The sequence below is a fragment of the Prionailurus bengalensis genome, chromosome B3 (assembly GCF_016509475.1).
Source record: "Prionailurus bengalensis isolate Pbe53 chromosome B3, Fcat_Pben_1.1_paternal_pri, whole genome shotgun sequence".
Taxonomy (NCBI): Eukaryota; Metazoa; Chordata; class Mammalia; order Carnivora; family Felidae; genus Prionailurus; species Prionailurus bengalensis.
This window is the reverse complement of record NC_057355.1, coordinates 110,189,916-110,215,653: the sequence shown is the minus strand read 5'-3', so window position 1 is coordinate 110,215,653 and position 25,738 is coordinate 110,189,916. Positions and strand designations below refer to the sequence as shown.

At 37.5% G+C, this 25,738-nt stretch overlaps 1 protein-coding gene across 1 annotated transcript in view; it reads left to right on the top strand.

Moving 5' to 3' along the window:
* Positions 1–25,738, top strand: part of KCNH5 (potassium voltage-gated channel subfamily H member 5) — a 309,803-nt gene that overhangs the window by 17,040 nt on the left and 267,025 nt on the right. The window contains exon 2 of the mRNA XM_043556311.1: positions 11,399–11,522. Within this exon, the coding sequence (XP_043412246.1) occupies positions 11,399–11,522 (124 nt within the window). The remainder of the gene's footprint in view (positions 1–11,398; positions 11,523–25,738) is intronic.

Here is a 25,738-nt window from a genome sequence, read left to right as displayed (position 1 = left end):
GCTGTCAACACAGAGCCTGATGCAGGGCTTGAACCCACGAACCGTGAGATCATGACCTGAGCCAAAGTCAGACGCTTAACCAACTGAGTCACCCAGGCACCCCACTCCACCATGTTTTAAAGCCAAAAGAAATTAAAAATTTTCAGGAAACAATTTTAATTAATTTGCTACCCTGTTATTAATGTTTGTTAATAATACCAGATTTCACATTCACTAAAACAATAATTTTTATGAGTATAGGAAATGGAACAGTTGTGTGAATGTTTTAGATTCACAAATTATATTTCAATTAACAAACAGACAAATATCCCAAGGAAGATCCTGGACAGTCTATTTAGTATTTATCAGTTTTCATCTAATTTAACCTTTGACATGAAAACGAAATCTGTTTCCCCTTCTTTTGTCCCCACCACTCTCCTCCTAATATTTTATTTTGTAGTTTAGTGTATTTAGTGTATTTCAGTGATAAATACAATTTTTATAGGTTCTGGTTTGCAGGGTCACTATTTAAATATCTATGTCCTTTTTCTAGTTCATTGCTTGTACACACATATACAGAACTCACACATAGGATGCTCTGTCTGCATATATGACACAATTGTACAAGAATCTTGTACATAATAAATAATAACAATTATTAGTTAATAAAGACTTTTTGCTCCAATAGTTGATTTATAAAGATTTTTCTTTCATTACTCTATTTCATCTCCATAAACTACCCAGAGTGGTAGGTATTGCTGTTTCCAGCTTGTGTGTGAGGAAACCAATAACCTAATAAAAACTCCCCAGGTTTTCTGGAGTAGCTCCCTTGGGAGTATTGAGAAGGGGTCCGAGTGTTGGCAGAAAGTTTGGGAACAGGGCTCTTTGTGGTAATTTGATTGTTATGAATATTTACCAGTTGATAACTTGTTATATGAAGTACCTAGCACTGTGGCTATTTTCTCAATTACGATTTTATAAAACCTTCAGAAATGAGAAAAGCAGTTCTTATGCTTGTCCTCCATAAACCCAGAGCACATATCGCTAATGTGCAATTGTTAAGACCTTGAGGTAAGGGCTAGTGAACACAGAGTTACTTCACGCTCTGATGGTCTAAATGGATAATATCAAACTTGAAGCATAAAGATGAATGGACGCCATATTTCCTAGACTATTTGTTAATCTTTAAGTTGTTTAAAAAAACTCTTCTGAGTTGTTAGGTCTGATTGAATCTGTAAGTGAATACTCAAATGTGTAGCTGGTAAATATCTGAATAGTCCATATCCTATGTTTATTGGTTAAAATCAAGTATATATTATAAAAAATGGGATCGATTCCAATTTCTGTGGAGTTTTGTTTTTCCTCTGAACAACTCTGCTTTCAAGCTAATATGACAATTAATCCTCCCTCCTGTGAGTTGATTTAGGACTTCATTCTTAGACTTCCTACTTTTCTATTCCAGCAAAAGAAAAAAAAAAGACACAATTCTACCTAAAAAAGTTTGAATCTGCAAATATCTCAGTCAAGAATTAGAATGTAGAGAACCTCTGTTGTAGTTGCTGCTCCTGAAGAATCTGGTCTCGATGAGTCTCTGACTCATCACAGAAAGGAGTTGTTTTCCAGATTAGAGAAAATGGGTACGATAATCTGTAGATAACAGGTAGATGATCTGTCCCGATGCCTAGCACAGAGTTTGGGCTCTGCTAAAGGTTGCTTTGATTTTGTTATTCCGTGGAGTTACTAGAGTATAAGTGAAGTAATATATCAACAATAAATGAATGATCATAGCTAGGCCCTTCTAGAGCTGGAGTCTTAATTTTCTCATTATTGAAAATGGTATGGTGGGAGCAGTTTAATATTTTTAATAGCAGAGTTAACTAGGAACAGTTAGAGCTCCTAATCCAAAGCCTAACAAATGTCTTGAAAACAAGTCTGTTTATGACAGAGGGAGGTCTGCAAGACTTTGGGGCTGTTTAGGGTGTTGTGAAATAGAACTCTTACTTCAGGGTATAAAATTGATTTAATGGGTCCTGACTAGCACAGCAAAAAATTGAGATAGAGTTAAAAAAAGAGGACCTCTCATGGTAAGTGTTTTCTGAGAAATTGTTTTTTAGTTATGTGTTTGTGTAGGTACATGTGTGCACCTGTGTAAACATGTTTTGAGATACTATGTAAAATTAATTTCTTACTATGAGCTTCAACTTAAAAAAAGTTTGAAAAACACTGGTTTGATTAGTTTCTTGGGGAGAGAAAGCCTCCCTCAGTAGGACTTTTCATGTTTTGGTAGTTCATTTTTAGAATCTTTGGTTTCTGTTTCCTGGGATACAGGCAATTATTTCAATCAATAAATAATTACTATACTGAAACTTTTGTGGGCACAGTAGGCACAAAATTTAGAATCCTGAGGACTACATTATCCAAGAAGTTAAAAAGTAGCATATGTAAAGTATTTAGAGAGGCAGTGCATACTAAATTTCATGATATCAATTATATAAAGAAATCTCACATGAATACATTAATTCCTGTGTTTATTGATAATAGTCAACCAACAAGCAAACATCTACTATGTGCCAGGCACCATGTTAGGTACAGGGGGATAAAATGGGACCAAAATGGATATAGGCTTTGTCCTTATAGAGCTTACAGCTCGACAGGCAGATATGCATTCATCGTATCATAACACAAATAGGTATAAAATTGTAATTGTGATAAGGGTTGTGAGGAAGAGGTGCATTATGTCTGAACTATTAGGGATGACGTGGCCAGAAGGTCAGGGAAAGATTTACTGAGGTCATGACAGTTGAGTTAAGATCTAACTAACTGCAGGTATCAATCATTAAGTAAGGAAAAGACTGGTGTTTAGGCAAAGAGAATGACAAGTTAAAAGACCCTATGATGGGAGAGAACTTGAAGCTTACAAAAACATAAGAAAAATCAGTGTAGAGGACATGAATCAATTTGAATTTTGGAAAGACCTCTTTGGCTTCAGTATGGACAATCCATTGAAAAAATCTCAGGGTTGGTGTAAAACAATTAGGTAGCTGTTGGAGTGATCTAGGGGAGAGATAATGGAAGCTTGGATTTGGGAGATGATAGCGAGGATCCAGAGAAATGGAGAGATTTGAAAATTTGAAGACATAAAATTAATAGGATTTGGTCATGGATTAAGTATAAGGATAATGAGAAGGATGTTGAAAGATGGCTCCAAGATTTCTGGCTTACATAATTGCATGGATGGTGATCCCATTGTCTAAGATAGGAAACACTGGAAAAGCACCTGATTTGGGGGAATGAAAGGTCATGGGCCTATTATATTGAGGTCCACTAAAGATATCTTAGAGGATATCTATGTCAACTTGGATATCAAGATCTAGAATTTATAAAAGAGGTCTGGTTTGAAGATATAAACTAATGAGTTACGGAATCTATGGAGACAGGTGAAGTATAAGAGGAACTGATGTGGAGAAACTCTAGTATCTACTTACTGGATAAAGAATGTTGAGCCTGCAAAGGAAATGGAGGACTGTTCAGAGAACCAGGGGACAGTCATTTTATGAAAGCTAAAGATTGAAAAATTTTAAGGAGTGGTTACCAGGGCTTCTGAATTGTCAAGTGAGATGAATAAAAAGCATCCTTTGGATTTGGTAACATGTAGAGGCTGTTGGTGATCTTGTTTGTCCTGGAGTGGTAAGGAAAGAACTAGATAGGAGTGAGTTGTATGAATAGGAGCTGAGAATATGGAACCAATGGGAACACACAACTTTTTTGGAAAGTTTGTCCAGCGAGGGGTTGGAGACAGATATGGTGGTAGTCAGAGGGGGATGTAGGCTAAGTGGTACTCATAGAATGTGTCTGGTTCTGAAAGGTTTTGATAGGTAAAGAGATGGGGGAAAAGTGTTTCAAGTGGACAATAGGCATCATGAGTGAGTATATTTTGGGGCCATAATGAGAAAACTGACTTAATTGTAATAGTAGAGACTTTAGGAGTAATGAGAAATATGTTTGTATAGGTAGGGAGGGTATAGCTGGATTTTATTTAAAAAAAAATTTTTTTTTAAACATTTATTTATTTTTGAGACAGAGAGAGACAAAGCATGAACGGGGGAGGGTCAGAGAGAGAGGGAGACACAGAATCTGAAACAGGCTCCAGGCTCCGAGCTGTCAGCACAGAGCGCGACGCGGGGCTCGAACTCACGGACCGCGAGATCATGACCTGAGCTGAAGTCGGCCGCTTAACCGACTGGGCCACCCAGGCGCCCCAGGGTATAGCTGGATTTTAGAAGGCTTTCTAAATCTGAGAGGCAATTTGATGATGTAAGCACTTGGGAGTCTATATTTGGATGAGGAGTAGTAGGATGATGGAGGCAGGAATTCAGGGGAGACAGTGAACATTAATGTCAAAAGTAAGATCAGTTGAGTCAGGGAGAACATGTAGCTGAATGGACTGCCACTGTTGCCTCATCATGAAGTGGACAGCATATGGATTAGCGAGAGTAAACTGATTAGACTCCAGCCTGGGGTAAGAGGAGAAAAGTTAATTTTTGGTGATCATATTATATTTATTTATACTTGATGCTATACATAAATGAAAATGTCATATATTTATAGAAGCATTTATTTATACTTTATGAAGCATTTTTGTAGGAATAAGCTCATTTTAATCTCTACTATAACCACCCTATGTATCAAGGAAAGGTATTACGATTCTCATAGCTAAGGTTCATTTCAAATGCCACAGTTTCCCTAAAACTTCTGAATCTTTGGTCTTCCTTCTTCCATGTGTTTTCTTTTAAATTTGAGGGAATTAATTTATTAGTGGTAACACACAAATTTTAAGTGTACAGTTCAATTAGTTTTGACAAATGTGTATACTTGTGTAGCTTATACCTCTATGAAGATAGAGAACAATGACCTCCCCCAGAAAGTTCTTTTTGACTCTTTCCTATCAGTCTCCCTCCCATCCCCTTTAGCAATCATTGTGCTGATCCCTATCACCATAGATTAGCCTTGCCTGTATTTAAACTTCATATGAATGAAATGATAGCTTCTAGCTATCATTATAATGTTTATCAGACTCACCCATGCTGTTGCATGTGTGAGTAGTTTGTTCCATTTTAGACCCGAGTGGCTTTTCTTGTAGGACTATGTCACAATTTTTAATCCATTCTCTTGCTGATGGATATTTACCTTGTTTTCATTTTTGACTGCTATGAATAAATCTGATGTGAACATTTTCCTTACAAGTCTTTTGGTTAACATATGTTTTTGTTTCACTTGAGGAAATGCCTAAGAATGAAATTTCTTGGTCATGGTTAAATATTTAACTCTACAAGAAACTATTTTTCAAAGTGATTGTTCTATTTTCTATTCTGATTAGTATTTTATAAAGAGTTCCAGTTGTTTCACTCTCATCAACATTTTGTCCTATTAGCCTTTACAGCTACTCTAGTGGTTGAGTGATGCATCATTGTGCTTTTAATTTGTATTTTCCTGCTGCCTGATGATGGTGAGCATCTTATTCTTGTGGTTATTGGTCATTGTTTATCTTCTTTAGTGAAATGTCTGTTCGAGTTATGTGCCCATGTTGTTCACTGGGTCATTTGTCCTCTTGTAGGATTTTTTTTGGTATGTCCTGGATAGGAGTTCTTTCTCAGATATCTGTATTGTAAATATTTTCTTAGTCTATGGATTTCCTTTCCTTTTTTTTTTTTGAAAATGTCCTTGAATGAGCACTTGATTTTAATTTGATGGTATCTAATGTATTTATTAACACTTTCTTTTACAGTGATTGCTATAGGAGTCTTATCTAAGAAATTCTTGTCTTCCTTAAAGTTGCAAATATTTTTTTTCCTGTGTTTTCCTTTTAGTTTTCACCTTTGTCTTTACGTCTATCACCCACTTTAAATTGGTGTGTGTGTGTGTGTGTGTGTGTGTGTGTGTGGTGTGACGTAGCAGTGATGGTTCAACTTTTGTTCATGTGGACATACAGTTGTTTTAGCCGAGTTCATTGAAGAGACTTTTCTTTACCCATTAAACTGCTTTGGCATCTATGCAAAAAACCAGTGGACCATTTTTGTGTGGGTCTATCTCTGAACTTTTTAATTTGCTTTATTGGTTGTATGTTTTCCCAGCTTGGTTCTTCTTTTTCAGATTTTATTTTGGATTATTTTTGGTAATTCATATTTTCGTAATATTTTATGATTACTTTGTCAACTACTGTTTTCACTGGGATTATATTGAATCTATAGATCAATTTGCAGAGAGTTGATGTCTGAAAAAATATCCAGTCTTTCAATTCATGAACATGGCATAGCTCTCCATTTGTTTAAGTGTCCTTTAATGTAACTAAGGAGAATTTTTTTAGTGTTCATTCTAGAGGCCTTGCACATCTTTTGTTAAATTTATTTCTAAGTATTTGATATCCTTCTAAGTGAAATTGTTTTTCACTTTGCAACTGTCTAATACTAGTATATAGAAACAAAATTAACTGTTATATTGACTTTATTTCCTGCAACCTTACTAAATTCACTTATTACTATTTTTTTAATGTTTATTTATTTCTGAGGGGGGTGGAGAGAGAGAATGAGAGCACAAGCAGAGAAGGGGCAGAGAGAGAGAGAGGAAGATACAGAATCCAAAGCAGGGTCCAGGCTCTGAGCTGTCAGCAAAGAACCTGATACCAAGCTCGAACTCACAAACTATGAAATCATGACCTGAACTGAAGTTGGATGCTTAACCAACTAGCCACCCAGGAGCCTCACTAAATTCACTTATTAATTTTAGATGTTCCTTTAAATATTCCTTAGGCCTTTCTCTGTAAACAATCATACCACCTGCAAATAGAAAGTCATTATATCTTCCTTTCCAATATTTGTATCTTTTGTGTTTTTTCCCTTTTACTTTTTTTTTTTTTTTTGCCTTATTTTACTAGTTGGGCCACCAATAAAATGTTGAGTGTAAGCATTGAGAATATACATCCCTGACATTTTCCTGATCTTAAGGGGGGAGTTATTCAGTATTCCACCCTTAAGAATAATGTTAGCTATAGATTTTTTAGTAGGTATCATCTGTCGGTTTGAGGAAGTTTCCTTCTTTTCCAAGGTTGCTCAGAGATTTTAATCATGAACGAGTGTGAGTTTTGTCAAATGCTTTTTTTTTGCATCTATTGAGAAACAATCGTATGATTTTTTTCTTTGATTCTATTGATGTGATGGATTACATTGATTGATTTCATAATGATAAATCAGCCTTACATTCATGAGAAAAACCCTACTTGGTTATTATATATATATTGCTGAATTCTATTTGCCAATATTTTCTTCTGGAGTTTTGCAACCACATTCCTAAGATCTGTTTGTCAGTAATCTTTTTTTAACAGCCATTGTCAGGTTTTGGTGTTATGATAATGCTGACCTCATAAAACAAGTTAAGATACAGGATACAAGAGTGTTGATTCATAGGAGCACTTGTACCCCAATGTTTATAGCAGCACTTTCAACGATAGCCAAATTATGGAAAGAGCCTAAATGTCCACCAACTGACAAATGGATAAAGAGGATGTGGTTTGTATATACAATGGAATACTACTTGGCAATGAGAAAGAATGAAATCTGGCCATTTGTAGCAACGTGGATGAAACTGGAGGGTGTTATGCTAAGTGAAATAAGTCAGGCAGAGAAAGACAGATACCATATGTTTTTACTCATATGTGGATCCTGAGAAACTTAACAGAAGACCAAGGGGAGGGGAAGAGGGAAAAAAGTTACAGAGAGACGGAGGCAAACCATAAGAGACTCTTAAATACTGAGAACAAACTGAAGGTTGATGGGAGGTGGGGGAGAGGGGAAGGTGGGTGATGGGCATTGAGGAGGGCACCTGGTGGGATGAGCACTGGGTGTTGTATGGAAACCAATTTGACAATAAACTATATTTAATAAAAAAATAAATTAAAAAAAGTTAAGAAATGTTTCCTCATATACTTTCTGACAGAGTGTGTAATATTTGTATTATGTCTTATTTAAATATTTGAAGGGGGCCCCTATGGGGCTCAGTCAGTTAAACGTCTGACTTAAGCTCAGGTCATTGTCTCCCCGTTTGTGAGTTTGAGCCACACATTGGGCTCTGTGCTGACAGCTCAGAGCCTTGAGCCTGCTTTAAATTCTGTGTCTCCTCTCTCTCTCTGCCCCTCCCCTGCTCACACTCTGTCTCTCTCTCAAAAATAAATAAACAAAAAAATTAAATATTTGAAGGATTTCACTGAGTCTGGAGCCTTCTGGGCTAGTTTTTTTTTTTTAATAGATAGCAAGTATTAAGATTTTTCATTTCTTTTTGTGCTTTTTAAGGTGTTTTTCTTATTCAGAAATTTTGTTCATCAAAGTTTTAAAATTAATTGGCAAAAAATTGTTTGCACTATACCTTTATTATCATTTGCTATCTGTAATATATCCAGTGATGTCTTCTCTTTTATTCTTAATGTTGGTAACTTGTGTTTTCACTCTCTCGTTCTCTTTTTTTTAAATTATCAGACTTGTTAGGGGCTTATCATTTTTATTAATGTTTCCAAAGAATTAATTTTGACTTTGTCAAGGTTCACTTTTCTTTTTAAAAAAAATTTTTTTTAACGTTTATTTATTTTTGAGACAGAGAGAGACAGAGCATGAACAGGGGAGGGTCAAAGAGAGAGAGAGACACGGAATCTGAAACAGGCCCCGGGCTCCGAGCTGTCAGCACAGAGCCCGACATGGGGCTCGAACTCACAGACTGTGAGATCATGACCCGAGCTAAAGTCGGACGCTCAACCAACTGAGCCACCCAGGCGCCTCAAGTTTCACTTTTCTTTGAATACTTTCTATTTTATTGATCTGCATTCTGGTCTTTGTTTCCTCATACTTAATTTGGGTGTAATAGCTTTTCTAATTTCTTCATATAAAAGTTTAGATAACTGATTTTAAAACTTTCATCTTTTAAAAATATAAACATTTAAAATGAGAAATTTCTCCTTAAGTATTGCTTCAAGTGTATCCCACAAACTTTGATGTGTTGTTACTTCATTAACGTCCAGTTAAAAATATCCTCTAAATTTCTTTTGATTTCTTCTTTGACCCATTTCTTCTTCTAGACCCAGTCTAGAAAGGAATTGGGTAATATCCAATTGTGTAGATTTTTTTTAGATAATTAAAAAAAACCCACCTCATTCCTAATTTAATTGCTTTGAGGTGAGACTATATACTCTGTGATTTCCATATTTTGAAATTTATTGACTTCATTTTTGTGGCTCAAAATCAGATCTGTCTGGGTAAAAGTTACACGTGCACTGGAGAAAAATGTGTATTCTGTAGCATTCTGTAGAGTATTCTATGAATGTCAGTTAGCTAGAGTTAGTTGATAGTGTTGATAGTGTTTAAATATTCTATATCCTCAATCATTTTTACAGCTGGTTGTTCTGCCAGTTGATGTGGGAGAGAGTAAACATTCCATTTTTATTGTGAAATTGTTGAATTCTCCTTTTTTGTTATGTCATTTTTATCTTTCATGTATTTTGAAGCTCTTTCATTACTTTTGTATACATACTTTTATATACAATTGAGACTGTTATGTCTTCCTAATGAATTGACCCTTTTGCTATTATTAATTGTTCCTTTTCATCTCTATTATTCTTGTCTTTTGCATTAATATAGCCACATTGGGTTTCTTATGCTTAGTGTTTGTGTAGTGTATGTTCCCCATACTTTCACTTTCAACTTGTTTATGTCTTTATTATTTATTTTTTTAAGCTTATTTTTTTTTGTTTTGAGAGAGAGCAAGAGAGAGAGAGAGAGAGAGAGAGAGTGAGTGCATGTGGGGGGAGGGACAGAGAGAGAGGGAGAAGAGAGAGAGAATCCTAAGCAGACTCTGCACTGTCAGTGGGGAGCTCAGTGCAGGGCTTGAACCCATAAACTATGAGATCATGTCCCAAGCTGAAGTCAATGTTTAACTGAGCCACCCAGGTGCCCCTAAACTTAAAGTCTTAAAATCATAAGTTAATTTCTCTTTTTAGTATGCTATTTTGAATATGAGTTCGAGAGAGATTTCTTTGGTAGATATTTTGAATTTTTGAATTATAGTATTCCCTTAAAAATGTACTCTTTTTATTTTAGTTATTTATTTATTTTTCAATGTTTATTTTTGAGAGAGAGAGAGAGTGTGAGCATGAGCTGGGGGGCGGGGAGGCAGAGAGAGAGAGGGAGAGAGAGACATAGAGAATCCCAAGCAGGCTCCACACAGTCAGCATAGAGACCAACGCAGGGCTTGATCTCACAAACCCTGAGATCATGACCTGAGCTGAAATCCAGAGTCAGATGCCTAACTGCCTGAGCCACCCAGATACCCCTAAAATTTACTCTTTTAAAATATTTATTTTAAAAATAGTATTTTAGGGGTGCCTGGGTGGCTCAGTCGGTGAAGCATCCGACTTCAGCTCAGGTCATGATCTCACGGTTTGTGAGTTCTAGTTCTGTGTCAGGCTCTGTGCTGACAGCTCAGAGCCTGGAGCTGCTTCGGATTCTGTGTTTCCCTCTCTCTCTCTACTGCTCCCCTACTCTCACTCTGTGTCTTTCTCTCAAAAATGAATAATAAACATTAAAAAATATTTTATTTCTATATTTTAATATTATTCTAATTTTGTTTCACTATAATGTTAACTTATTTATCATCTGATTTACAAAATTGCTAAAGGTGCTGCCTAAAACGGTTAGATTTTCAATCAAGGTTGATACCAAAAGATATTATTTTTGTATTAATTTTTATACCTAATGCAAAACCACTTCTCTATGTAAAATAGATCAGAAATGTTCCTTTTATTTAGAATAATGATAGTTTCCAAATTCTGTGTAAAATGTGGTTGAAAAGAATATCTTTGAATAATTTTATTTAAAAAAAGACTCTTCTGTTATTTTAAATTAGACTTCTCAAGATCAATCTCATGGACAAAATTATATGTCAAAATTATAATAGAATTTTGGAGGAGTCATACAAGTTTGCCTCAATATTATCAAGTTCATTTTCTTGGTCTGTGGAGAAGTGACTGTAGCCCTCGTCTTAATAAATTAATCTGTGTAATTATTATAGTCACTAACTTTTATTTAATATTAATCATACTTGTTCTTCATAGCTTAGAATATACTTGAATGCAAAGAGGTATTATAAACTGGCTTCTCTTCAATGGGGTTTTTGTTTGTATGCAAATCTTGTACTTATTGCAGATCTCATTTGATAATCACGCCCAACTGACTATGTCAATCTCCAGAATAGGTTTTGTTATTGGTACCACAACAAACCATTGTTGCGTTGGTCTATCTATGAATTTGTCTTTTCATTTCCTTGAAAGAAGTACATTGTTAAATGCAGATAAAAAACTTCCTTTTCCTTCTTTCTTCTTTAGAATCGAGTTTCTTACTGGGAAACGCCCAGATTGTGGATTGGCCAGTAGTTTATAGTAATGACGGTTTTTGCAAACTCTCTGGCTATCATCGAGCTGACGTCATGCAGAAAAGCAGCACTTGCAGGTAGGTCCTAGAAGAGCTCAGGAATCTTCTCTGAAGTGTAACTAAATGTTGACTGTGATTCATGGCTACACTTGCAGGAGTCCCCCGCTTGTCCCTGGTTTTCCTTCCTGAGGTTTTGTTTCCCGTGGTTTTGTGCTTCCCATGGTGTATTACCCCCAGTTAACTACTTTCAGAAGCAGATGCTCCTCCTTCTGATGCAATGTCACGTCCAGAGTAGCCTAACACTACCTCCAGATGCCAATGTCATTCACCTCACTTCATCTCATTATATAGGCATTTTCTCATCTCAAATCATCACAAGAAAGGTGAGTACAATATAATAAGGTGTTTTGGGAGAGAGATAGACCACGTTCACATAACTTTTATTACAGTATATTGTTATAATCGTTCTATTCTATTATTACTGTTGTTGATCTCTCCCTGTGCCTAATTTATAAGTTAAACTTTATCATAGGTATGTATGTCTAGGGAAAAAACAGTTTATACAGTGTTAGGTCCTATCTGCAATTCCAGGCATCCACAGGGGTTGGGGGAGGGGTTTGGGAGAGGGTCTTGGAACATATCCTCCCCAGATAAGGGGAAGCTCCTGTCTTAGACTCACTGTGATGTTGTGGTTTATAATAGGAAATATATATTTGGTATCTGACACAGTTCCTGGCACAGGTCTCTTAAAACTCTTGGAATTTTCTGTGATCAGAGAAATAAAAGTGTCTTTTGTTATGTTAATGGTGACTTTCGGAAGGCCCTTAAGTAACCTTAGTGTGGAGGCTGTTGCCATGGGAACCATCTAGGTGCTAGGAGGGTGGAAACTTTCAGTACTTCTGCTCCTCAACTTCTCAGCCTCTAGGGAAGGGATGGCCCGGAGGCTGAATTAATTGCCAATGGTCAGGGATTTAATCAGTCTGGACTGTGTAGTGTAGCAGCCACAAGCACACGAAAGGACAGGGTTGGTGAGCGTGTGGAGGGCCTGGGAGAGCAGCGCACCTGGAGATGGCACTCTGTTTTTCCACCATACCTTGCCTGTGCATCTATCTCTTTGGTCTGGCTGTTCCTGAGTTATATCCTTTTATAGTAAACCAGTGATCTAGTAAAGAAAAGATTTCTCTGAGCTCTGTGTGCTGCTCTAGCAAATTAAACAAACCCACGAAGGTTGCGGAAACGTCCAGTCTGTAGCCGGTAGGTCCGAAATACAGGTACCTGTATTTCAATTGGTGTCTGGAGTTGGGGGGTGGGGGGTGGTCTTGTAGGACTGAATCTTATGCTGTATCTCCAGGTAGTGTCGGAATTGAGTTGAATTGTAGGACAGCTGTAACTGGACCAACATGAGTTTGCTCCTTGGTGAGTCAGAAACTACCTGATGGAGTTGTCGTGCAAACAAAACTTTAATCGCAGCAAATAAGGAGATACAGGGGAATGGCTTCCAAAGCCTCCCCAGAGCAAGGGTGAATGGATTCCTTTTATTTAGGATTAGGATGAGTATTTAGACAGGGAAGCCTTGTCATTGTATGTAGAAGCGGGCATAACATCGTGCATGCGTCTTAAGGAAACATGCCTGTCCACACGTTGTATGTTATGTAGATGAGCCTTGTGGTCCTCCTTGGGTGGAGATTTTATACTATAATGAGCTAAATGTAGTTGTCGGTCATTCTAGAGGTCACTCCATGGTCCATCTGTGCAGGTGTGAGTCTGAGGTTAAGCTCAAATGCTCTAGGCCGTCCCGGCTGCTGGAGGTCTTGTCAGGGCAGTGGCTGTCACTAGTAGGGTGGTTTCACTTTCCATTTGCCGGAGTTAAGAGATAAGTTGGAAAGAAAAGCTTAAGGAAAAATGTGGGACAAAGTTCGGTGCATATAAGCAGGTGGGCAGTAAAGGTCAGGTCTTGGGGTCTAGCTAGTGATACAACCAGGTGGTGTCCCAAGAATTGTTTGTTGGTGTGGAGACTTGTTGCCACCCATCCTCCCCCATTGGTGCTAGAATCTGTCTACACTCACAAACAAAAACTGTAGGACAGTATAAAAGCAGGAAACTGTATTAGAATATTAAGGAGACTAAATTGTTAATGCAAACATATAGTTTAAGAGCCACTGGGGAGAACTTGTGCAAAGAACAAGATTTTCCCATATCTGTAAATCTACTAATTCTTTCAAGAAATACTTTTGAATACTTACAATGAGCCATGAATTATTCTCAGGTGCTGAGTGATCAAAGGAGCGTCCCGTATCAGGCAACCACTGATGGCTTCAGCACTTCTTGAGCTGCTAAAACTGTCTTGAACAGAGTAGAGTAAACGGCCCCCAACCCAGTAGGACATAATTCAGGAACATTTAAAGAACATCGAGGGGCACCGAGCCTGGAACCCGCTTCGGATTCTGCGTCTCCCTCTTTCTCTGCCCCGCTCACTCTCTGTCTCTCAAAAATAAGTAAACATGAAAAAAAAAATTAAAGAACGTCAAAATGAAGTTTTTACATCTTGAGTAAATCACATCTACTTGGTAATGTTGATACATTGTAACTTGCTATTTTCTTTGGCTCATGTAAAACAGAATCTGGCATTTATATTATTTATTACAATTCTTTCTAAAATATGCCATATTTGTGAGTTTAAAGAGAGTATTATGAAAAAGAAAAAAGGTCGTATAAAAGAAAGGAAATTCTATAAAGAGAACCAATTTAGATCCTAAAACTTTTTCACAGTATTTCAGTAAGGCCAGATGGGGTGTTTTTTACTGGAGATAATTTCTCTTCAAAGTTCTCACTTAACTAAGCACCAAAATCATGGTACTTTGGAACTATAAGGGATTTGAATTATTGTCTACTTCATATCCTTTGTTTTTCACAAAAGAAAATTGAGGGAGGGTTATGTTAAGGGACTGGCCCGGGGAAATACAGGGATTTCTTTATCTTTTTTTCCTGTATATTTATGCTAAAAACATATACAATACACTATATATATATATATATATATATATATATATATATATTCTGCATCTTCAAGGAAGCCAGCGATTCATCTTATACCAGTGAGTGTAAACCTGACTACATGTAGGAATCATTTGGAGGGATTTTGTGTAACATAGATTCCCAGACCTCACCTCTGGGAATCACCTACTGAATCAGCATCACCTGAGGTGGGAGGTAGGAACAGGTACCAGTACCTTTAACCATCCGCTCAGATGATTCTGAGTTTAGCCAGGTTTGAGAAATAATCTGTTCAAACTTCTTCCTTCACTTATCTTGTCCCTACAATCTTTTTTCTCTCTAAAGTTATTTTCACATTCGGTCTTCACTCCCAGGTCTGAAATTGGTAAACAGGAGTGATGGAAAACTGTGCTCCCCTTTCCCCCCACTGAGAGACTGCCTTAGGTAGCACTGATGTCTTCATGCCTTTTTCATCCACTGGATGAGTGTGAGCTCCTAGGATGCCATTGCACTAAGGTGTGTGTTTTAAGTTCTGGGAGGTTGAGGTCTGTATTGAGCTTCTCTGTTCCCTTATGTCTCAGCAGGCTTGTTAGGAAAACGTTAGTTTTATGGTAGACGTTACTTGTGGAACAGGCTCTATAGAGAGTTCCAGGGACTGTAGATGCTCTCATGCCCATTTCCTCTTTTTGGACTGTGGACATCCCATCATTATGTCATGCCTGTTTCAGATGCCATTTTCTACCTGAAGTTATTTATGATTCCGTCAATGAGGTGTGGTTTTGCTCCTCTGACTCCCTTTTGGTTCATTATTTGGCATCATCATCCGGCCTTCAACTAGCTTTCCTTATCCCTTGGGGTTTTATCGCTATTGCTTTTGTCATTTTAGAGGCATATTGCTCTTCGTATCTGAATATATGGTAAAGTCCTGTACCCATCTGTCTTTGATTCCACATATCTGCCTCCACTTTTATCCTGTTTTCTTTGGCATGTGAGGTCTGTCCTACAAAAGGGTTTATTAAAACAAATGCTTGCAGCATATTCTCTCCCGTAGAAGAATAGCTTTTTAACTCCTGCCACCAGTGTCAGATTATAAGTGTCTTTAAGGTAGGCATTTCATCTCCTTCACTTTTGTATGCACTAAGGACACAGCTCAGTGTTTTGCATTTGTCTTTGCTGAATTAGATGGCTCACTTTGCAAGAAACCCTAACCCACGTCTCACGTGCTTCTGTGCTCCCAAGAGTTATGGTATTCGAGGTGGTAAGAGAGCAGAGGGCTTTGGATTGGGTTATGCTTTTTCACTGTGGGAAGAAGTATGCAAACCTTCCCCCAGTTCTTCTTTCTTCACTGTTGTTAGAGATGGCATTTTCCAAATGATAATATTCTCTTTTAGAAAAGAACTTGAAAATTTTTTTTTAATGTTTATTCACTTTTTTTTTTTTTGAGAGAGAGAGAGAGAGAGAGAGAGAGAGGGAGAGCAACAGACACCCAGGCATCCCTTAAATAACTTTCTTTTTAAAAAAATTTTTGTTTTGAGAGATAGAGACCAAGCAGGGGATGGGCAGAGAGAGAATCCCAATCAGTCTTTTTTTTTTTTTTTTTTTAATTTTTTTTTTCAACGTTTATTTATTTTTGGGACAGAGTGAGACAGAGCATGAACGGGGGAGGGGCAGAGAGAGAGGGAGACACAGAATCGGAAACAGGCTCCAGGCTCTGAGCCATTAGCCCAGAGCCCGACGCGGGGCTCGAACTCACGGACCGGGAGATCGTGACCTGGCTGAAGTCGGACGCTTAGCGAACTGCGCCACCCAGGCGCCCCCCAATCAGTCTTGTGCTGTCCGTGCAGAGCCTCAGGTGGGGCTCGATCCCACAAACCCCGAGATCATGACCTGAGCCGAGATTAAGACACGGACGCTTAACGGACTGAACCACCCAGGGGCCCCTCAAAGTAATATTCTTATGTAAACAATTATTACTTGATTGCATGAAACACCCCGTGTGTTTTGCTAACCTAGAAATCGCAACCAGTTTAATGCCTTCGCGGAACAATGAAGACTAGCATCTGATATATGAGCAGATGATATTTGAGCCTTATCAGGTTTTCTTATAGGCATAGTTGATTTTAATGTACTCTGCTTCTAAACCTCTTTGTCCCTTTAAAAAATTAAACTCTACTCATTTTATGTTTACTGCAGCATTTTTTAGAAGAATGAAGTCCTGGAAATAGTTAAAATGTCCAGTCGTAGGTTTGTTAAAAAATACTATGGCAAAGCCAAACTTTCTAAATCATATGTTGGAAGGATAAGACACTGAAAGAAGCTAACAACATATTTTTTAAGTAAAAAAAATGAACTGACCAACCAATCAACCATCAACAACAACAAAAAGGTTACAGAACAGTATCTGTAGTATGATTCTGATTTTTTTTACATATGGCTTTTTTCTATTTCCAGTATAAATCTATAAAAGCCTTTGAATATTACACACAAGGAAACGAGAAGGAAAGACAAAAATTATATACACATTTAGAAACACATTGTTAAAGCTAAAAGTTATTATAGAGTTTGGAATCACTGAATTCCAGTTGGAGATAACTCGATACTGAGGATAGCCTGGCAAATATTTCAAAGAATTTTACTGAGTTTCATAATGACAAATGTTAGGCAAATGTAACAGAATAAGAAACTACAAGTCAGTGGGCATCCGTTTGTGAAGAAAATATACGTCATTTTATATGCTGAAACAATAAATCATCTTTTTATACAGCTTTCATTAGATGGATTAAAGTATTTTAAAATAATCAAACATGAATTGTTTGAGAAAATGAAAAACTGTTCATTGTGATTTTGCAATATCAAGAAGCTAATATTTAGTTCTTCTGCTTTCTTGTTTCTCTTTGTCCTTCTCAGTCTCCCATTAGACCAGGTGCAACAAATTAACTGCTAAACTAAACATACTCCTCAGTTTCTTCCCATAGTATTGTGATCCTTCTGGGAAAAGTCTCCCTTTTATTTTATTTCTTTTTCTTGTCTTTGATTTCCTTTCCCCTTCATTCCACCCCCTTCCTTTTCCATAGCTATTCATTGTAGCATGTTTATTGTGTGTCTTTCGGATCCATCTTCTGTTTGTTTATTAAATAAGTATATTCTTGAAGTGATGTTACTTTGTGTGTGTTTGTTTTTAAAATCTACGTAAGTCATACCATGCAGTAAGATTGATAGTTTCTTACTGTTTCACTCAACCTTTTGTTGTTGAGAGGTTTTTATGTTGCCATATGACAATCTCTTTCATTATGTCTGACGCTGTATAGTGCCCAAATGTCTTCACAGCCTTCTGTTTTATTATCTATTCTAGCAGTCGTGAACTCGAACTTCTGACATTTTGCTACATTCAATAACAAATATCTTCATACACATCTTCTTGTGGCCCCGTGTGAGAAATTGTTTGTCTCCACACCCAGAAGTAGTGTTGCCGGAGAGTAGAATGTATGCCGAATTTATAAATTAACTGCTGCCAGATGGCTGTCCAGAGTACCTTTCTGTTTCCTCTCTCAGCAGCCATGAAGGAGTATTACCATTTTCCTCAATCCTTGTACTTCACAATAGCATCTACATTTCTGTTTTTAAATATGTGATGTGTGGTGGGGCGCCTGGATGGCTCAGTCTGTTAAGCGTCCGACTCTTGATTTCAACTCAGGTCATGATCTCACTGTTTGGGAGTTCGAGCCCTGAGTAGGGCTCCGCACTGACAGAGCAGAGCCTGCTTGGGATTCTCTCTTTCTCTCTCTCTCTGCCCCTTACCTGCTCACGTTCTCTCTCTCTCTCTCTCTCTCTCAAAGTAAATAAATAAACTTTAAAAAAATGTGATATGTCCTATGTACCATCTCATTTTGTTTTGGCTAAAATTTCAAAACACATTCTTATGATACTTGAGGATTACCAGGAATTTCAAATCTAGTCCATTTCATTGTCTAATAATTGCATTTCCAAGCCTTTGGGCTATTTTGCTACTTATTGAAGGACACAAAACGTACTGCATATTTAAAGGTGACTGTAGGTTTTGGGGGAATGGCATTTAGTAGCATCTGATCTTATCTCATGACCCCCAGGAAGCCCTGACGTTGGTTGAAGGCATCAAAACATACTATCATAAGTAGGGTAGAAATCACTTTAGCATTTTACCTTTGATTAACCTGAGATTTTTAAAAATCCCTCTGTTCTTGTTTGTTTTCATCTTTATTTTTTAAGCGCTTATTTATTTTGAGTCGGGGGAGGGGGCGAGGAAAGGGACAGAGAAGGAGAGTGAGAATCCCAAGGGGGCTCTGCACTGTCAGCACAGAGCTTAATGTGGGGCTCAGACTTCCCAACCATGAGATCATGACCTGAGCTGAAATCAAGAGTCAGATGCTTAAGCGACGGAGCCACCCAGGCGCCCCAGAGCTGTGCTGTTTTTAGAGAGGTGAGAAGAGCAATCATACAGGTACGGAGGATTGGAGTAGATAGATACTTTCAAATACATTTTTTTTTTCTGGAAGGCTCATTAATAATCCATTACCCAAGCCATCAAATTAGACAATGAAACAATTAAGAGGCACTTTATTGGATGTACTTCACAAGGAGTTTCATTAGCACAGGGTCCTTTCAGCCAGCCAGAGCACAGTACGCATGAGGGATGCCACTCGGTGTGGTGACATTTGGCTGAGGGCTCTGATTCACACGGTGGCACTGAGGGAAAGTGTTGGAGAGCAGAGGTGCCTCAGGGATGTCACACTCCAAAGGTTAGATGTCCAGTGCCACCCCTAGTTTCCATTAGTTACACACCATGGATCTACCATTATGACTCTATCTAAATCTTCTTAAACTCCTATAAATTAATGGGTTGTGAAACCTTTTGGTTATGATTCACTGTATAAAGTAACTCCTTGATTTATTTTGAAATTACCTCTTTCAGATTTTGAAAGCTGTGTTATTTGTTTCTAAAATTTCCTCCTTACTCCCTCTCTCTCAGGCTTCTTTTTGATTCTTTGACTATTTGAGCTCATTCTCCCATTAACTTTTGTGATAATTTTATTCTTGTGGCTGATTCTGAGCTAGAGACCACATTTACCCACTGCATTAAGTCAATCTGTGTGGTTTCTGTGATGAAGCTATCCTAGGTTGTGAATTACAGCCTATAAATAATATTATCCTTTTTGTGGTGACTGAATATGGCATTTTAGTCCAGGAACATCGTTGACCATTTGCAGATTAAGATAGATTGGCAGAACTCATGAATAGGTTATATATTTTTTTGTTTGTGAGGTTCCTGTCTCTCCTGGAAATCTGTCAACACTTATAGCCATTCTTGCTGGTAGGTATCATAATAAGGCTTGTTGTGAGCTTTTGCTGGTAGAATAAAGGACCCAAGAATAAGTAAATCCTGCTGTAAAGCAAACCTACCTGACCTTAGAAATTTGCTAGGGCAGGAAAGACATGAAAGGTATATTGCTGAATGCTCAGGCCTGCTGGATATAGCCTAGGCCAGACCTCAGGAAAACTTCTCCCTATCCTAAGACCAAATTTTATCACCGGTTTATCGTGTGGCAAGAAAAGTGGCAAGATTATTCAGGAGCAGGTCCTGAATGGATTTATATTTCACCCTCATTGGCTCACAAAAAAAGAAGACACACAAAATGATGTATGTATCCCTTTAAGATACAGTGACCCTGCCCATTAGCAAGCATGGCCTAACCCCTGTTCTAGAATTATAGAGGAGCTAGAGAGTAGTGGGGTTGGGGCTAGGGCTGGAGGAGCTTTCTTCTAACCCCACCCATAGGGAGCATTTCCAGTAATAATTCAGGCAGTGTATAGCACATTATAATTTGCAACTGCATGTGCATTATCCTTTTAAAGCCCTCACCCTCTGAGGTATATGAACATTATCATCATTTTACTGATGAGGAAACTGAGAGTCCAAGCAATTATATGATTTGCCCATGAATTATGCAGTTTGTAAATGGTGCAGTGGTCTTCTGTTATATCATGATCACTCAATATTATAACGGAGACAGATAGCATCTGTGCATCTAATTTTCTTTTCTTTTCAATAAGATAACAGTGCACTTGTAGTAGTCATGTATAATTACTGTAAGGGAAGCTTGGCATTCTGTGTGAGAGAGCAGCTTGAAGTTCTGAAATGTTTCTCTGTATTCCCATTATATATTCCTGGAGGATATACGCAAGAAATGTGTAAAATTATGATATAGGTATATAGTTTCAAAAGCCTGAGGATTACCATTTCTGAATCTTGGTTTCCTTCAGATTCCATTGACCATTCAAAGACTTCATTGAGCTTTAGTCATCCAGAGTCAGGCTGCTGGAAACCTTGCTAAAGACACTCAACATTTACGTGTAAAATAGCCAAGCAAATAAACAAATGTGCCATATTCCTGTAGACTTTGTGGAAGCACTGATTTAGTCAGTTTGGGCAACTTCAGATGGAAATATGTCCTTTCACTGGAAGAATGGATAATACATTTCAGACATTCCTTATAGTTTGTTTTGAAATATTTTTTATTAGTTAATTGCTGAATTTTACCACTTCAAATATGTGTTCTGTCACTGGAAATATGTGGTTTAATAAACATAAAATGAAAAATGTGAGTGAAACAATATAACAAAATAGAAGACTAACTTTAAGAAAGTATTCAGAATGTAATAATCTAGGATTTTTTTTCTTCAAGTGCCTTTATTATGACAAGCAATTTTACCGCTAAAAGGGCTAAATGAGTGAAGAATACATTATAGAGTTTTCTGACTTTATTTAGAAAGTTGTGGAGCACCTGGGTGGCTCAGTCGGTTAAGCATCAGACTTCAGCTCAGGTCATGACCTCGCGGTCTGTGGGTTCGAGCCCCACGTCAGGCTCTGTGCTGACAGCTCAGAGCCTGGAGCCTGTTTCAGATCCTGTGTCTCCCTCTTTCTCTGACCCTCCCCTGTTCATGGTCTCTCTCTCTCTCTGTCTCAAAAATAAATGTTAAAAAGTTGCTTGTTTTCATCTTTAGAATTTTCACTGAATCAGACTTGTGTTGTATTTGTTATTAAGCGGTATTATCACATCAATTTCCAAGAATTTTGGAATTTTGAGTTGTCACTTATTTTTAAATCCTATTAGAGTTGATTTTTCAAAATTTTTATCTTAATTGCTTGTTATATTATAGACATGTTCTTTTTTAAATGTTTTTCTGTTGGCCAATTGCGGATATTGTGTTTTATTTTATTGAACCATAGAGCTCTGACATTTACTAACAAGAGTTAAATCGTTTTTTCTTTCTTTATAAGACCATAAACATTTAGTTACCTTAATTATCTTAACTTTTTTTCTGTTTTTTAAATGTTTTCTTTCATTCTTTTTTTTAAATGTTTATCTATTTATTTTGCATGTGCATGTGCATAAGTGGGGGAGGGGCAGAAAGAAGGGGAGAGAGAGATTCCCAAGCAGGATCCCCAAGCCTGATGTAGGGCTTGATCTCATGACTGTGAGATCATGATATGAACCAAAGTCAGGAGTCAGACACTTAACTGACTGATCCACTCAGGCAACCCAATGTTTGTTGTTGTTTTTTTTTTTTTTTCTCTCTATTAAGGAGTTTTTAGATTAAAAATCACAGTCAATTAAAAAAAAACCTGGTTGATTTAAAAAGTTCACCCTATAAAAAATATTAACAGTATTAAACTAGTGTCTTAATTTCTGGAGGGGAAGGAGGGTGTCTTTGTGCTCTTTAATTCTAGTTTCACAGTAATGCCTTCAAGAGATTTTCACAAAATTCTCATGAGGCAGAGTTTAGTCTTTGGTGGAAGCAATGGCTTTTCAATGCTGTCTTACAGGTAGGCTCTGAGAGCTTTCTATGTGAGTCTGACACCGAGATTATGGAGTTAGAACCTGCCATTTTATTCTGAGATTCTCTTGCTTAACTTACTATTATGATGACAATGAAAATTCTTTTTTGAAAATGCAGAATGCAGACTGGGCAGTCTTTGGTAAACCTCATCCATTTCCTTTCATTTCTTAGTTTCTAGAATTCTAGTTGCCTAGGTTAGTATTATCATAAGATGGGCCATCACTCTGTAATTTCTGGTTCTGATTCGACATTCCTATAGGATCTTCTAGTTTTTCTGGATCTTGCTATCCAACTATGCTTTTCATGTTATAAATTTTCTAGATTGATACATTCAGGGCCAGATTTCCCATGAAGATCATGAATCTTAACCTTCAGGGGCCCTCACTTGAGTGGAAGTCTTTCAAAGCTCTGTACCTAATTTTGTTTTATAATTTTATGTTATTTTTTCTTTAAAGAGGGTCCCTAAAATTGTATAAGCTTTAGTCTCTATCACACTTGGATCAGCCTCTGGCCAATATGCTAAGTCATTGAAACTGGATGAAAAACAATAACAAAGATATACATGGACCTTCAAAAAACTTATTCAAGGTATCTGGAAGTGCCACATATTCTCTCCTGGTGGACTAAATGATCTGGACAACTATGCTAACTAGTAGGACTGTGTATCTAGAACCAGATGCACAGCTAAAGATTGTGAAAGCATCAAGAGTAGAGTTTTAGAGGCTTGTAGTCCTTGACTGAGTTCTATTTTGTAGATTTTCAGACGTTTGGTGAAATTCGCTTAGAAAAGTGGATAATTTCAAACATTAGGAAATTTTTGTGGCATGTAAAATCTCACTTTTTAATTTATGTTTGTATGTTCCCCATAACCATGGCAACAGTGTGTGTCTCCTTCAATTTCTCACCATTATTTTCCTCCCATGAGCCATACCTGCACCTATCTTTAAATTTTAACGTTTATTCATATTTTGATAGACAGAGCGTGAGTGGGGGTGGAGCAGAGAGAGAGGGAGACACAGAATCTAAAGCGATCTCCAGGCTCTGAACTGACAGCACAGAACCCGATGCAGGGTTCAAACTCCGTAAGATCATGACTTGAGCCAAAGTTGAACACTTAACTGACTGAGCCCCCAGGGGCCCCCATACCTGCACCTATCTTTTTTTTTTTAAATTAAATATAATTTATTGTCAAATTGGTTTCCATACAAAACCCATTGCTCATCCCAACAGGTGCCCTCCTGAATGCACATCACCCACTTTCCCCTCTCCCCCACCTCCCATCAACCCTCAGTTTGTTCTCAGTATTTAAGAGTCTCCTATGGTTTGCCTCCCTCCCTCTCTGTAACTTTTTTTCCCCTTCCCCTCCCCCCTGGTCTTCTGTTAAGTTTCTCAGGATCCACATATGAGTAAAAACATATGGTATCTGTCTTTCTCTGCCTGACTTATTTCACTTAGCATAATACCTTCCAGTTCCATCCATGTTGCTACAAATGGCCAGATTTCATTCTTTCTCATTGCCAAGTAGTATTCCATTGTATATACAAACCACATCTTTATCCATTTGTTAGTTGGTGGACATTTAGGCTCTTTCCATAATTTGGCTATTGTTGAAAGTGCTGCTATAAACATTGGGGTACATGTGCCCCTATGCATCAGCACTCCTGTATCCCTTGGGTAAATTCCTAGCAGTGCTATTGCTGGGTCATAGGGTAGATCTATTTTTAGTTTTTTGAGGAACCTCTACACTTCTCCAGAGTGGCTTTACCAGTTTGCATTCCCACCAGCATTGCAAGAGGGTTCCCGTTTCTCCACATCCTTGCCAGCATCTATGGTCTCCTGATTTGTTCATTTTATCCACTCTGACCAGCATGAGGTGGTATCTGAGTGTGGTTTTGATTTGGATTTCCCCGATGAGGAGTGATGTTGAGCATCTTTTCATGTGTCTGTTGACCATCTGGATGTTTTCTTTAGAAAAGTGTCTATTCATGTCTTCTGCCCATTTCTTCACTGGATTATTTGTTTTTTGGGTGTGGAGTTTGGTGAGTTCTTTATAGATTTTGGATACTACCCTTTGTTATGTCATTTGCAATATCTTTTCCCATTCCATCAGTTGCCTTTTAGTTTTGTTGATTGTTTCCTTTGCAGTGCAAAAGGTTTTTATCTTGATGAGGTCCCAACAGTTCATTTTTGCTTTTAATTCCCTTGCCTTTGGAGATGTGTTGAGTAAGAAATTGCTGTGCTGAGGTCAAAGGGTTTTTTTCCTGCTTTCTCCTCTAGGGTTTTGATGGTTTCCTGTCTCACATTCAGGTCCTTCATCCATTTAGAGTTTTATTTTTGTGTATGGTGTAAGAAAGTGGTCTAGTTTAATTCTTCTGCATGTTGCCGTCCAGTTCTCTGAGCACCATTTGTTAAAGAGACTGTCTTTTTTCCATTGGATATTCTTTCCTGCTTTGTCAAAGATTAGTTGGCCATACATTTGTGGGTCCAATTCTGGGTTCTCTATTCTATTCCATTGGTCTATGTGTCTGTTTTTGTGCCAATACCATACTGTCTTGATGATTATAGCTTTGTAGTAGAGGCTAAAGTCTGGGATTGTGATGCCTCCCGCTTTGGTTTTCTTTTTGTGGTTCCATAAAAATTTTAGGATTGTTTGTTCTAGCTTTGAGAAGAATGCTGGTGCAATTTTGATTGGGATTGCATTGAATGTGTAGATTGCTTTGGGTAGTATTGACATTTTAACAGTATTTATTCTTCCAATCCATGAGCATGGAATGTTTTTCCATTTCTTTGTTTCTTCTTCAGTTTCCTTCATAAGCTTTCTATAGTTTTCAGCATACAGATCTTTTACATCTTTGGTTAGGTTTATGCCTAGGTATTTTATGATTCTTGGTGCAATTGTGAATAGGATCGGTTTCTTTATTTCTCTTTCTGTTGCTTCATTATTGGTATATAAAAATGCAACTAATTTCTGTACATTAATTTTGTATCCTGAGACTTTGCTGAAGTCATGTAGCAGTTCTAGCAGACTTTTGGTGGAGTCTGTCAGGTTTTCCATGTAGAGTATCATGTCGTCTGTGAAAAGTGAAAGTTTGACTTCATCTTTGCCAATTTTAATGCCTTTAATTTCATTTTGTTGTTTGATTGCTGATGCTAGGACTTCCAACACTATGTTAAACAACAGCAGTGAAAGTGGACATTCCTGTTGTGTTCCTGATCTCAAGGGGAAAGCTCTCAGTTTCTCCCCATTGAGAACGATATTAGCTGTGGGCTTTTCATAAATGGCTTTTATGATGTTTAAGTATGTTCCGTCTATCCCAACTTTCTTGAAGGTTTTTATTAAGAAAGGATACTGTATTTTGTCAAATGTTTTTTCTGCATCTATTGACAGGATCATATGGTTCTTATCTTTTCTTTTATTAATGTGA